Source organism: Pleurodeles waltl, chromosome 4_1 (assembly GCF_031143425.1).
Source record: "Pleurodeles waltl isolate 20211129_DDA chromosome 4_1, aPleWal1.hap1.20221129, whole genome shotgun sequence".
NCBI lineage: Eukaryota > Metazoa > Chordata > Amphibia > Caudata > Salamandridae > Pleurodeles > Pleurodeles waltl.
The window spans coordinates 911,191,393-911,206,679 of record NC_090442.1 but is presented as its reverse complement, the minus strand read 5'-3'; the positions used below and the strand labels follow the sequence as shown (position 1 = coordinate 911,206,679).

At 44.0% G+C, this 15,287-nt stretch overlaps 1 protein-coding gene across 3 annotated transcripts in view; it reads left to right on the top strand.

The window, feature by feature from the left end:
* Positions 1-15,287, top strand: part of PHTF2 (putative homeodomain transcription factor 2) — a 489,158-nt gene that overhangs the window by 160,626 nt on the left and 313,245 nt on the right. For all 3 annotated transcript variants that reach the window (XM_069229666.1, XM_069229667.1, XM_069229669.1), the window contains one exon: positions 7,338-7,417. In XM_069229666.1, the coding sequence (XP_069085767.1) occupies positions 7,373-7,417 (45 nt within the window). In that variant the 5' untranslated portion in view covers positions 7,338-7,372. The remainder of the gene's footprint in view (positions 1-7,337; positions 7,418-15,287) is intronic.

The following is a 15,287-nucleotide window of genomic DNA, read 5'->3' as shown; positions in this document are numbered from 1 at the left end:
TGCCTACTTGTCAGAAATGTGTAGCTTTCTGTCTTTACTAGTGGTTTTAGACCTGTTTCCACTACAAACTGCAAGTAGGTAGAAACAACAAAACAAAATGGGAAACATCAACTACCACTTAAAAAATGCAAACACTGTGGTAAAATGTAAATGTTTTACTACTCTTCTTGTTCCTGGAAGATTGGAAGATAGTAATCTTAGCACAGCAAACTTTTTTGATGCCATTTTTAGAAGAAAAAAACGAAACTTTCTTGCAAAAGACTTTTGACACGTTTGAAAAATAGTGCTGTATTTTTGCAATTTTCTCAGTTCCCTCCCAGGAAATACACAAATGGGTACCTTTTAGAATCCTCAACATGTGGGGTGAAATGATGCATAAGTTGCCAGGATATCTTTTGTGAGAAAAACGTTATAAAGTCTTAAGGCTGAAGTTTACCAAACACAAAAAATGCTCTTCATAGGAGTGGGAATGGGGTGCCTCTGCAGTTAAGGGGTTAAGACACTTGTGGATGCATATTTTATTTTATCAGTCATTTTTTTATCAAGAGCCCAACTTAAAAAATGCCTATGGCATCTGATTTTATTATGTCACCATGAGCCCTGATGATGATATCGAACCATATTACACAGTTACCTATTATATATACGCTATGCCTATTTACAATATACACAACATGTCAGTAAAAATAAATATTATATGTGACTTCTACATTAATAAGCATAGGCAATTTAATAAGTCAAGCTTATGAATGCACTTTCAATCCAGGCCTAAAAGTCCATATAGTTTATTGACCGCCCTCATCACATCTCTGCTGCTGCCAGAACAAAACACCATAAATTATCTAGTTAGCCTTGACAATTTAATTACATTACAATGTCATGAGTGTGCTCTTGAAAGTTCAGCCTCACCCAACTGTATAAATAAACAAAATTATCACAGCTGTGTGGAGGGCAAGCACTTTTTCTGCGGAACGGCAATCCCAATCGAAACATGTACTCCTGACTCCCAACATGTGGGTGGAGCCAAAGCCCTTCTGATTGCTGCTCATATAATTGTCTCACGACAGCTGCACTATCAAGCCAGGCCATTATAAATGGACATTCACATGTGTATTGCTATGAGGCTAAGTTAACATTCTGTGTATGTGCCCATACTTAATAGCCTACTTAAGAAAGTGCTAGCTCACTGCTCTGATTTGACACTTTGTGTTCTGATCCTGCAGAATACATATATTTTGTACTTATTAACATGAAGGACCAGCATAGCATGAATCATATTTGCATATCCTCCAAGTAAAATGTGCTGTTTATTATCCTCATTGAGGGATAGGACCCATTTGGGAGCTTTGCCTTTTGGAAGTCATGGCCTCACCAGCACTCAGCAATGGTAATATTGTGCATATTACCTGGTACATATCTGCATGTATACTTTATATTAACAGAAAGTCATTGGTCTCATCAGTACACAGCCACCTTGTCACACTGTTAATAAAAAACACTGTTACTTTATACTTTGTATTTGTTTGGTACACATTCTGCCATTGGTATGGTTTTGCAGCAAAAATGGCGCTTGGTGCTGTCTCACCCGGGTTTGAAGGATTCTGTTGCAGACTGGAGTGAGGGGTAGCATGGGAGTTTTAATTTCACAGGCAGCAGTGTGACTATAGTTGACGTTTTTGTTAATTTGGTATGTTTTAAGTTTGTTCAGTTTGGTGTGGCCCCTTGCTAAGCTTACATTCTAACTGAATGATTTTGCCCGGAGGGTGTGTAGCTGTGGGTATTACCTGGCTGTAGATAAGGGTGTTGGTAACTCCTGATATCTTTCTACTGGTTTATGGGATGGATGCTACGAATTCTGTTTAGGCATGTTTTACTGTGTGTTTATATTGGCAAAGGAATTAATGCTATTCGAAATTATTCATTTTTACGTTTAACCTTAGCATTTGACCTTGTGTATACTTAAGTATCCTTATACTGTGGGTTAAAGCAATTTCATTTGTCGGTTGCCGTGTCCTTTCAAAATTCTTGCTCGCTAGTGGTCAGTTCTGCCTTTTTCACCCTCCTTTTTCTGTTTCAGAGCAATGACCTAGTACTGTATTGTTCCACTTTGGTTTGCTGTGACTGATTTTTTTTTTTTCATTTCTTTGGTGGTTCCCTTTGATTGTGCTAATTAGCATTCCGTTCCTCCCACCTCCTCCCATGATGCTGACATTTGTTTTGTCTTTATTCCAGTACTGTCCTCTACCCTGCTCCTAAAATAAGCATATTTTACTAAATAAACACCATATGTCCTCGCATGCATCCAGAGAGTCTCTCTCTCTCTCTCCCTAGGGCCCCTTCCTGCCAGCACTGAGGACATGGCACACAGGGCATTGCTTATCTCCTCTGTGGGGCCATAAATATTCTCAGGCTGCTCTTCTAACTTCATTAGAGTTCTTTTTGTTTTTGCTGTTGGGGGCTGTTGTCAAAAGATGTCAATTAACTTGTGTGAAATGTGGAAAACCTATTGCATTGCAAATGCTTGTTTAAATTGTGCTCGAACTTTCCCATTTCTCAAAAAGCTTTCATGGTTTGCAGAGATGCCCGACGAATAGTAATTGAGTTTGAGTTGTCATTACAACTGCTCCTCATAAAATATTGCTGTGTTGAACAGCCCCCACCACCATACCACTTCCAGGCAACGTGAGAATGAGTATTAAGTTGTAAATGCCTTCACGTTTAAAAAAACAAATATATCCGTTATTTGAAAGTGGTTTGAGTTATTTGACAGAAAATAGTGCTTAGTAACACGGCGAGCTACTAGGAACGTTAATTTAGTATGAAAAGTTAATGTGCACACTGCACCACATAGCTCCTAACCGGGGCATTCCTTTTCATTGAGCTAAAAGCAAAGAGTGCATTCTCTGTTCTCTGTCAAAAAAACATACAAAATGACACTATTTGATATTCTTTGACCTCATCCATTATTTTATTTCTGTGAATGTCTAATCCACGATGCCAAAACTTGCTCCCCCTTCATAGTGGATCTTCCCAGACACTATACAAGCAGCCACTGCATGACTCCACTTTCAACACCTTGGCCATTCATTTACATTCTGAGGGGGCTGACTCAGCCTTTTACCCTTCTTAGGTTGATAAAATAAGTACTGTTTGGTCACAGTTAACCTCTTTCATACTGTACCAAAAAACTCTCCAGTGAATCTGGCTTTACAGAACATGCCTTATAGTCTGGTGTCCGTGTGCTCACTACAGCACCACCCTCTAAACATGTACCACACGCTACCTTACAACAGCACACATCATGACAGAACTCTGAATATACACCCAGTACAACCCAAAGAGCCTCTGCAATTGCACTTGCTACATAAGACACAACGGGCCACCAAAACCGCTAATGATCTGCGGAAGCAGCATGACACTGCCCTCCTACCAAAAAAAAAATACAATTATTATATTTTTAAGTTCCTTTGGAGGTGTCGCTGTAACAAATCCATTGCTGGCAATCCTAGTGTAACACTGTTTTTGTTATGAACAAATATGCTCCTACCACCTCATAGGACATGTAATACAAATATGTATTTAAGATTTTATCGGAGGTGAGCCTTACCCTTATTTTGGTGTCAATGTTCTTTACCGGTAATAAACTAAAGATAGAATGGCCTTTGATAAAACTGTTTCAAGGTAAACAAGAGTTTATTCATCAGTTCCAGAACGACCCTGCTATTGGATCAAAAGTAGACCTGGAAAAAGTTACTAATGTTAAAATATAGTAAGTGAAGTGGGTGATGCAATTAACCCTATAAAGTAGTCTAGTTTGTTATTGTATGTGCATTCTGATCTCAGAGCATGTCTCTAATAAGAAAAACATGTCACTACCCTCTTGTAATAACTTATTACAAGTTAGTAGTGACATCCCACCACACTTACGATTTAGCCGCAATCTCCACCATGGAGGGAGGGACCCATTTTAAAATAAGGAAAGCAGCCTGTTAGTGGGTGAAGAGAGCGTACATGCTTTTGCCCTCCCCGCTGCCTCACTCAGCCTGTAAGTTACAGGGCAGCTCGGCTGCACACCCCAGTGCAGGCTAAGTAGGGTCCTAAACAGTTGCGGGTAACCGAGGGGGTGGGGCGGCAGGGGGGAGGGGAAGGGCGACAACAACACATAACATTAAAAAGAATATATTAAAAAAACACTTAACTCTGCTCCCGTGACACTCCTTTCCTTTCCTCTGCTCTTCCGTCTCCCTCAGCACAGGCTCCCAGCCTTCTCTGTGGCCAATCCTGATGCTGCTCAGAGCAGCGTCAGGATTGGCTGGTAGCACCCTGCCAGGGCGCTCCCACGCAGACTGGGGGCCTGTGCAGGCTCTCTCGCTGGAGAGACCCTTCAGCGCATGCATGCACAGTGAGGAAGCAGTCCCCTCTCATTGCTCGTCACCCCCGTGGCTCCGCCACTTTTCCCCAAAAACTATAATAAACATGGTTTATTATAGTTTTTGGGGAAAAGGTTTGCAGCTGGTGGGGAGGTGACGCTCCTCCGTCTTTATGGAAGAGCCGTCCCTGGTCCTACAGTTTGAAAGGTGCCACCTGCTGTCCCCCACAGAGCTCGTAAAAGAACTGGTAGGCCCTACGGTGCATGCAAAATTGTGGGGTAGTGAAAGTGGTATTCTATTGAAATTAGCATGGCAGATTTAAATTAGGATGCTGAATGGTAACATTTTCATTTTTTGCTGCAGATAGAGGAAGATGGTAAATGGAAGTGCTTTAATTAACTATTGAGCCACCGAAATTATGTGGCAGGAAAAGACGAAATTATGAGGCTGGGTTGACCAATTTATGTGACAAGAAAAGCAGAGTTATGAATTTACAATGTCAATAGCTCTTTAACTCAAGCAAACACGAGACCTATTGCATTGCAAATGCTTGTTTCCCCATGTGAACCCCTCCCTTAGCTTTTCTCGAAGAGGAAGCAAACCTCTGTTAAAAAAAAAAAAAAAAAAAAAAAAAAAAAACACTCCTAGCCTGTTTGGGTGAATTATTATTATTATTAGATGGAGTGTCCTTTGCCGAGATGACTTTTTTAATGAAGCCATATTGAAAGGTATGCATTCTCCTCTGGATAGATCCGAGGAGGAGCTGCCCATAATTCTCTGGTTCGTGGATTGTACAGTATTCAGCTCAACGCAAGAGCTTTGTGGGCTAAATACCCCTGTGCAGCCATTGATCTTACCAACGTTGATTGAAAAGCGCCTAATGGTGAAAGTTTCCAAGCCCCAGGAAACATTACGGGCTCTCAAGGGTGTTGTGAAATGATAGTTATCGAGCTTCACCACTTGTTTTTCCGCTTCTTAAATATGTCACAGCCCTCATCCAGTTGCTTGAATACTCCTTTTTATAATCAACATCATTGTGTTACTGTGTATGCAATGATAGTGTTGCAGCTTAATTTGAGCCTTTCGTCCCCAGAGCCTCCATTACAGCAATCACGTGGTTTTTCAGTATCACTAGTGCTGCTGCTCAGAACTTGCATTTGTATATTTTGACAGTATTTATATATTTATAACTGTTTTCTAAAGATTCATAGACAGAACCCCCTCTCGAGAGCTAGAGCCATGCTAGATGTTCAGGATAACTGCGGGCTGCAGACAGGGCCGGCCTTAGCGCGGGTGGCGCCCGGTGCCACTATCATTTTTTGGCAACATTAGGAATAAATAATGAAAGACTGGGGGAAAAACGTAATGTCCTAACCTATTTTATGCTGTTTGCATGCAGCTCTTTGATGACAGTTCGTAATAGTTGCTGTTCTATATTAGGGTTGTATCTTATGAACTGCAGCAACAAAAGAACCTCTGCAACAAAAGCAGTAATCCACTCAGCTGTCCACATAAAATACAGATCCGGTCTTTGCAGCAGGCATATTAACCCTCTGCGCTACTTTATAGCGAGTCAAAACTGCTTCTGGACAAAACCCCGATCTCTCTCTCAAGATGCAACATTCATCACATTAGTTATCTTGACAATTGTAATGCTGCCTAAATGCTGAATGCACAAGGAAATCCGCAACAGGTTATTTTAAAGCAAAAGTTATTGTTAAACACAGCGCACCCTCCCCTGAGGTCAGCGCCCAGTGCGGCCGCACCTGTCGCACTGTCCAAAAGCCGTCCCTGACTGCATGTGATTTCCTTACAGATGTCTTTTATCATGTGATTCATTCACCGAAGCTCTGGCATGGCTGTGGACATCCCCGTTGTAATTTCACCAGTGTTGGTGCTTCAGTGCGTGTTTTTTTCACAATATGGTATGCTGCTAATACGAGATCTGAACAAATCATCGCAATATTGGACAAATCATAAAGTTCGGTACGACGTCAGTTCAGATTGCTCATTTGAATACTTTTGGATAAAAAAAATAACACAACCTATCCAAAGGAGGCTAATGTTTTGAAGATTGTTTGAAATGTCACGTAAACATGTTTGCGTGAAAAATCTATGCAAATACCCAATATTAAAGAAATTGCTTGTGAAAAAGGTGTTTGTGACAACTACTAACACACAAACTATTTTGCAAGTATGTTCGCTTGCAGGCGATGTTTTGTTATGTTCTGCAAAGTCTGATGCAGGCAAACCGTTCAAAACTTAGTGGAAGAAGTTATTTCACACATCCCAACTGGTTAGTGTGTCTGTGAATTCTGCCGTTCAAAAAGCTTTCTAACCTGTGCGACGCTGAGAGGCGATGGTTCCACAATGTGTAAACGCAGTGCCGTGAGATGGGGGGTACTTTCAGTGCATTAGGCACAGCACCTGACCGTTAGCTGTGGAATTTACGCAGTGAACTAACCAGGTACTGGTGGGATCTGTCCTCTGTTGAACCACTGCCCAGAATATTCTACCATGTCAGTGGCGCCCGCAGTCGGCTCCATTTGAGGTATTCTATAAAAGGTGCGTATGTAATACCTGTGGTTCTTCGAAAGTAAAATTCCTGGCTCTGATACACAAACGTCCCAACAGTGCGCCCCTTTATTTTCTAAAACCTTGTCAGCCTTTGACTAACAGTTTCCCAGGAACGTGTTTTTGCGTTTGTACGTGCTTATTAAATGTCAGAGGTGGAGCTGTTTAGTTGACGGCAGCATTAATGTGCTGTTGTTACAGCAACAGATTGGCGCTGACGTTGTCAAACCTGTTGCTGAAATAGTAATGAGGGTTGGGATGTAATCTTAGTCCCGACACACACCCCTCGGTGTTCGGGTAACCAAAGCGCAGTGTCTGGTCGTCAGTGCTTCACTGGAGAGCGTCCGAGTAAAGTTCGTCTTGTTTTTCTCTCCCACCTTTCTCCCGATGCAGCCTAAAATGAAGAGCGCGTGAGCGTCGAGGAATAAATGGCGTCCAAAGTCACCGATGCTATAGTGTGGTACCAGAAAAAGGTAAGCCTCGAACCAGCAATGCGACAATGCCTGCTAAAAATAGGAATACATGTGCGTCTTAACTGAAAGAGAATAGAATTGGATTCATGTACTTTTTTCTGATCGTTATATTGTGCCATCCTGCTGGTTGGTCATTTTCCATGGGTATTCATGTTAACATGGATCCTCTATTGATGTGCGGCTTTTTCCACCACAGATCATGTTTGGTAGCTAGCTATGCGATACTGTTGGGACATTCTGTGTTTTTGCAAATGTCATTTTTTATTCATCATCTGTTAATCGTTTTCAGATTTCTTTTATTTTGCCTGAGGGTGTTGTTCATTTAACATTCACTTGAACGTATTTGCTTCATGGAGGAAAATATGGTTAACTAATTATATTGCAAGGAGCCTATTTCTCAAACATGGAAGTGACTGGTAGTAGCTGTAGAGCGATGAAAGGCAGATAGCCCTCGAGTTCCAGCTCTACTAATTCTGTTTCCTTTTATTGAAAAGAAACTGATAGATCACATACCCGGTACACTTGCTAAACTGTCCTTTATTGTCGGCTGGTAGAAGCAGCAAAGTGTTAGTCTGTCTGCTGAGAGAGAGAGAGAGAGCGCTTCTGGGGAAGGTCTTCTTCTCATATAAAACTCTGCCAGTTTGTAATGTATTCCGTTTAGTTTCGACCGGTCGATAACGCTCGAAATTGTTGCAGTTTTAAAGACATTATATTTTTTCCCACGGTTTGGCTTTTAAACTTGCTGGTTTGATGCAGTACATAATTTGTACGATTTGTTTACAGCTTCTTGTAAACACGACCAGTAGGCTAACATTCGTTTGTGGGTTTGATAATCTGTTGATTTTGTCTATTTACTAAAGCCATTAATCATACTTGATTTATAGCATTTGAAAAAAAGCATATGGAGCCAACCGTGAGCGGGTGCAGAGATAAATGTATAATCGCTGTGATGGGTGTACCAAACCGCCTGAATATAAACTTTAAAAAAAAAATCTTAACTTAGTTGTATTCTTTTTTTTTTTTTTAAATATATTTTTACTGACCTTTTTAAATGTTTCAAACATTACAGCGCACCCAAGTGGGTTAAATAATGGCACAAAACCGCGATATAACTAACTTGTAGTCCTGTGGGTCTCAGCATTACAGAGACAAAAAGTGCGGTGGAGAAATGGACCAACCCTCCTTGTAATACTCTTGTCTTTGGGGCTTCCCCTGCTGTGGTATTCTTACCCATTGGAGGCGGTGAAGCTCCACCTGTGCCCCCCTTTGAAATATCGTAGTACTGTCTCCATGGTCCCCGACTCTTTAGGAACTTCCTCGGGCACCCTTGCCCTTGTATGTGACTTTTTCCACCATCATGTACATGTCCCTACGGGACCTCCATTCCCCTAGTGTGGGTGGTGTCGGCGCTCCCCAGTGTTGTGCCACACAACTTTAGTTGTACTATTTATCATTTGTTACTGTTTTTGTTGTAGCACACAGACGCCGTTGTTTCGGCTTGCAAGTGCTTTAGGTAGTACCTGTCTCATGCAGAAAAGCCGGGAGATTGTGGATTTTTAACGCTGGTCATGGGGCAGGGACTTTCTCAGGGTTCGCCCTGGAGCACGTGGAAGTGTGTGCAGGGCCTTGCCAGCTGAAAGTCACCTCTTGGCCTCACTCTGATCCAAGTAGGAACCTTTAAGGTACATACGGAGGGCAATTATAACAGATAGTGAAGGAAACCGCAGATGGATAGTTTTATTCCTGAAAATGTAGATCTCCTAACACATATTCTAAATTCTCTTTCAGGTTATTGGAGCTGAGCTTTAATCTAAAATTGAAAATTTAATGTAAGTGAAAGTCACTTTTACAGATGTTATTAGCACCCTTTGTGGAAGACTGAGCTTCTCGCAGCCACTCCACATGCTGGCTCGAACTACAGTTATTGGCCTGCTAGTACTTTCAGTGAGCGTGAAGCAGTGGAATTGAGCAGGCGGGACAGTTCGCCTTTTCCATGCCCGAGTCTGGCCAGTTATGAGGCTGGTGGTAATAACCTGCCGACCAAATGCTGTCGGATGTTAACAGCTGTTTCCCTTATTCAGGAATTTAGCTTGTATTGTCTTTCTACGCCAAAGTTCCAGAGTTTGTTTTTATCTTTCTTCTTGTTTAAGTTAGGGCATTTTGCCTTCAGTGGTTGGAATCTTCTGCTAGCATTATAGCCCCTCCTGTCCTCGAGGTATAGCGTTGTTAAATGCTCCTGTACCCGCTCCCTGTTTGCTGCTACCCCTGCGCCTCTTTTCCCTCATTCTGCTGCATTTCTGTGCCCCTCGAATATCTCATGGCTCCTGATGCAGAGAGCTGGTTCACGTGAACACAAAGATGAAGTAGCGCCTGGCGTTACTCTCTCCGTAATGTTCATGGCGCTCTAATTTCAGAACGGATGCATGCAGAATAATAGGCTAGGGTTCCGAGACCTATCATGGCATGTGGAAGTCGGCATAGCTAGTTAACAAATGCCTCATAATACCCAGAATTGAGTGTGGAAAGAATTAATGTAAAGATGCGGCACACAGAAGCGAGGCTTATAGACAGTAACTACAGTAAAAGTATATAACGCAGAAGAAGTGCTGAGCCAGACGTGTGAGCGGTTGAGCAACTGCATGACTCGCCAGGAAGTAGTAACCGCTGGATAGGAATTCAAAAGACCCAACACTCACTGTTGCTCCAGGTGACTAAGAGAACATGTGGGGGGGAAGAGCCGCAAAGCTTGCGCAACAAACATTTACGAAGCCAGTCGTTCTGTAAAGCACAGACCATGCACCGCTTACCAGCATCCTTTGCGCACACAACAGATAACTGCATGATGGAAAGCAGCAGTGCAATCAAAAAGACCAAATGAGACAATTGCCGCAACTTGTGTTGAGGTGAACAGGCGGCTTTTCTTTCATGGCTCAGATTGTGTTTGGGGCACACGGAGGTGGAGGCGCACTGTAAGCGTAAGAAGGTGCATGTGACATGGATGTGCAGTGGGTCAGGATGGGGGTCATGGGGAAGTAGGCTCGCGGACAAGGAGCTTTAAGGATGCGTGAAGAACGCACACGGGCAGCAGGCGCAGTGGTGCGAGGACAATTCTTGTGACCAGTTTCATGGGCAGCCAGGGGTTACTGGGTTCTAGTTGCATCGGTTGAAGTTGTTTGCCGCTGTTCCTGGGACCACAACACTACTGGACCCCACATCGGATTACCAGGTACTCTTTTCCTACACTTGACACTCTCAGGCCAGCATGACGAGCGTTCCAAGGCTTACTCCAGGAGGTAACGTGGGTTGTACCTTCAGAATACAGTTTTCAGTGTAATACCAGATAATAAGATAAATGTCATATCAGTGCTTTACACAAGAAAACTATACTGCACACAGAACTAGAATATACAGTGAAAGCAAGATGTTTCTGTGATCTGTTGGTAAATACTGTAAAGAAAAAAGGCTCCCCTGCTAATTTTACGGGTTCAAACACAGGTCAAAAAACATGAAAATGTAAAGACCTGCGGACACTCTTGACTTAATTACACACACAACATAAATATCAAGACAACTAGTAAAGGGCAAGTACAGATATGCAAAATAAATGTTTATTGTACATATGTGTTATTTATTCTTATCTGTCATACTTAAATTATCATAATATTGTCATACAAACATATAAAAACCTTTTGATAAAATTAAGCACCTAATATATACATATAAATTACATACACACTCCTTTCGCATCCACATTCAAACAGAAATCATTATTGAAAATTGTAATTCCACCTAGAAGAAGTTATGGCCTAATATGAAACAATTGATAGATTTTAGTATGGAGATAAGTTATAAAAATAATTTATAGAGAAGAATATAGGCACTATCATAGAGTAAGTGACAATAATGCATAGCCATGTTACGTTTTGAAATCGATTCTTTGCAATCTTTGTTTCTGTTTATGCACCATTAGTCAGTTTTAGTTTCTGTGTTGGGGGATGGGGGTGGTGACATTGAGTGATTACATACTCTAGCCCAGTGACCAGTAGGCATGCTGCAGTAACATCAGGGTTGTTGGACTGCCTGAGGAAGTGAAGGGCGATTCTGTGCTCGACATCCTTGAGGACTGGCTGCAGGAGGTGCTGGAGCCTGAGGGCCTATCTAGGTTCTATGCTTTGGATCAGGGGCACAGGGTCCCAGCCTCACCCCCTAGGCCTGGGTCCCCACCCAGGCCAGTAGTGGCTTGTCTCCTTCACTTCCCGAATACAGATTTCCTCCTCCAGCATGCCCAGCTGCATGGTTTATTTGTTGCTGAGATCGCAAGAGTGTTGCTTTATCCTGACTTCACCCGTCAGATACAGACGCAGCGTGTCTCATCCCTGTCCATCAAGCGCCGCCTCCGAGAACTGGGACTGCCATATGCCTTACTCTTCCCTGCTCGCTTGAGGATACAGGCAGAGGAAAAGGCACACTTCTTTGTAGATCCTTCTGCTTGCAAGGGACTAGGTGGAGAGCTGTGACACAGGATCAGTGTACCTGGATCCTCCAGACCCTCGTTCATCAATTCGCTGTAGATACGGGTGGTCCAACTGCCAGAAACCCACTCGGCCGTCTAGGCACCAAACCGAGGCAGAACACACAAGGGCCGTAAAGGTGGTGGCCTCCAAGCACTCTGTTGGGACATCTTCGCATTATGATAACCGATCCTGGAGGAACTCCACATCGAGCTAGGGACACTCCCTAATCTCAGGTTTGGAAGATGTCCTGCAGTGCGTCTCCCCTGCCCACTGGATGACATTGTTTGACACACTGGTAAGCAGCAGCCTTGGTAAACCGTCTGCAGTAGGGAAGAGCTGGGGTCTTAGCTCCTGAATTCTTTGGACTATTAATTGACTCGGTCTTTGCTGCTGGTTTGGGGTCCCTGTGTGCAGGCAGGGGCCTGCTTCTGCGCTGCCTGCTTCAAAACTTTAAGTAACTTGCCTTTAGAAGATGAGAGTGGTGGATGTTTGCCAGTGCCGACTTGCCCGTTCCAGCCGCCTTGCTATATTTATGTTAGTAGAATGTGTTCTTTGCTCCCCGAACGCTGACAGCTTTTGTTCGAGACCCATAAACCTGTATCGTTACGGTTCATCTGTTTGTAGCAATGCTGAATTTTGTTACACTTGAGTTGGGGTCCTTTGGTGATGATGATGTTATGGAAGAGGGGACTGTTCCTATTGCTGTATGTTCAAACTTATAAATAAATAAATACAAAAAAAAAGTACCTTGCCTTTCTTGGCTTGGCTGGTGTCTACTCTAAATGCTTCCGTTTTGGACTGGGCTTCCCACAGAGGTGGGGCTCTATTTATTGGACCTGTTGCCTGTTCTTGGATGTTTCGACACAATGTGTGCATGCCTCAGTCCGGGGTTGGGGGGTGGCAATGGGAGGGGCTCGGTGTTGTTTATTTGGGGGTGTCAGGAGGATTTTGCCATTGGTTGTTATGTGTGCTGTGCTGTTGACAGGTGTGGTTGATGCATGGAATAGTATAAGGAGAAGCGCAGGGGTCTCGGCAGAGGAGCTGATCTACCCCTTAGCTGCGAGATTAAAGTTGGGATAGCTAATCATTTACATAACCTGGAAAGTGCGGGGGCTGACATCACCATCTAAACACTATAAGGTATTGGCATATCTGAGACGAAGAGGGATGTGGATTGCTTTTTTGCATGAGACACATTTACCAGCTGCCGAGAGCAGGGCGCTGTACAGGAGGTGGAGGGGCTAGCTGCACTATACAGCTTACTCTGCCTTTGCAAGGGGGGGCCCTCATTCAGATTAATCTGGGGGTGCCATTTCAGCTACATAGATCAGTCGTGGACTGGGAGGGTAGGTTTGTGCTTGTGTCAGGATGATTGGATGGCAAGGATGCAACAATGCTTAACGTATATGCCCCCAACACCGCCCAGGCACTGTTTTTGGACAGCCTCATGGCCCTCCACTCCATGCTTCCCTATGGTCAAATAGTAGGTGGCGATTTTAACTGTGTGGATGATGCCTGCATGGATAGGTCCCATCCCCTGCTGTGCGCGATGCCTGCAACTACACTAGCAGCTGCCTTCTGTAGTTGGGTACAGCATTGGGGACTATCAGACTGCTGGAGAGTGACAAATCCAGCAGCTTATGTTTACTCCTTCCGCTCTAGTGTGCATGACTTGGAGGCGAGGATGGACAGGGTGCTTGGCTGCCCAGAGGCGTGAGAGAAGGTGCTAGATGCTGAATACCTAGCGGGGACCTATTCTGATCACTGTCCTCTGCTGTGTACATTCTTGGGATCTCCTAGTCGAACTTGCATCCCCACCTGGAGGCTAGATCCATAGCTGTTGAAGCACCAAGTGTTCAGGGCTATGCTCCTAGAGAAAATTGGTCAATATTGGTCTGATAACCAGGGTCTTGTTATGTCAGCAGGGGTGATATGGGACGCACTTAAGGTGGTCGTGCGTGGTCACTGTGTAGCAAATAAGACTGGATGAATGCCCAATTTCATTCTGATATGACAACAGGAGGTGGTCTTGGAGGGGGTTCCCTGCGGAATTAGAAAATGAGAGGGGCGGCTCAGAGCGGCTGCTCGCCGAGCACAAAAGCTGTTCGTCTTGGTAGAGTACTTGCGCCAGTAGGACTACATTGCATACATGGCTAGGCCCCACACTGACAGGAACAAAGCATGGAGCATGTTAGCCTGGCTCCTCAAAGAAGTAGATGAGGACCATACCATCCTCCTGATTCAGGAGTCTAGCAGCCGGCTTGTGTTTGTGCTGGAGGATATTAACTCAGTTTACCAGCGTTTCTGCTGTGGCTATTTAGGTTGGTGACTCAGACATGTTCCGGTATATTGCGGATGTGTTTCTGCCCATGCTTGAACCAGGACTGGCTGAGTAGTTGAAGGCGGATGTTACTCTGCAGGAGGCTATGAGAGCCGTCAAGGAGACAGCAATAGACAAAGTTCCTAGAACTGACTGCCTACCTGTACAATTTGACTCTGCTTACTTAGCAGTAGTTGCCCTGCAACTGGTGATGGTCTTAAGGTGAGACGTGCTGGCGTAATCCTCGTGCGAGGCAGTAATAGTGTCACTGACAAAGACAAGTAAAGAAACTTTTTAACAGTGGATTCCTACTACTAGTTACCCATGCTCAATGCAGACTTTAAAATACTGAGTAAAATAATGGTTGTTTGAAATGGGGTCTCTATTTGTCAGTGGGTTTTCACCCTGTCCAAGTAGGGACCCTCACTCTAGTCAGGATAAGGGAGATACCCGCTCACATAACCCCCTGCTCACCCCCTTGGTAGCTTGGTACGAAAAGTCAGGCTTATCTCAGAAGCAATGTGTCAAGCATTTGCACATAACACACAGTAATAAGTGAAAACACTACAAAAGTACACCACACCAGTTTTAGAAAAATAGCCAATATTTGTCTGTGTAAAACAGGACCAAAACGATAAAAATCCAACATACAGTGTCAAAGATATGAATTTTCCAAGGTTTACTCAAAATACAATTCCTTGAAGTCGATAGCTCCACCTGGGGCTATCACATCGTTGTGGTCAACAAAACCAACAATTCAGGCCGGCCGCAGCATCGCGGGCCAGCTACGGTGTCGGGGAGACCCATAAACAGTACCTTTGGAATTGCAGGGCATCGTGATCCTTGCGGTGAGCCCTGGAGAGCGGTGTCGCTGGTGTCGGTTCCGGACTCGGTGCGGGGATCGTCGGCCCTTGAAGTCACACGCGTTCCAGATCAAACTCGGGGCTGATGAAGTCAGAATCACTGACGTGGATGGCGTCGTGGCTGCGGCGCGAAGGGGGATGATGCGACGTGCGGTGCCCACAGGTCACTGTGC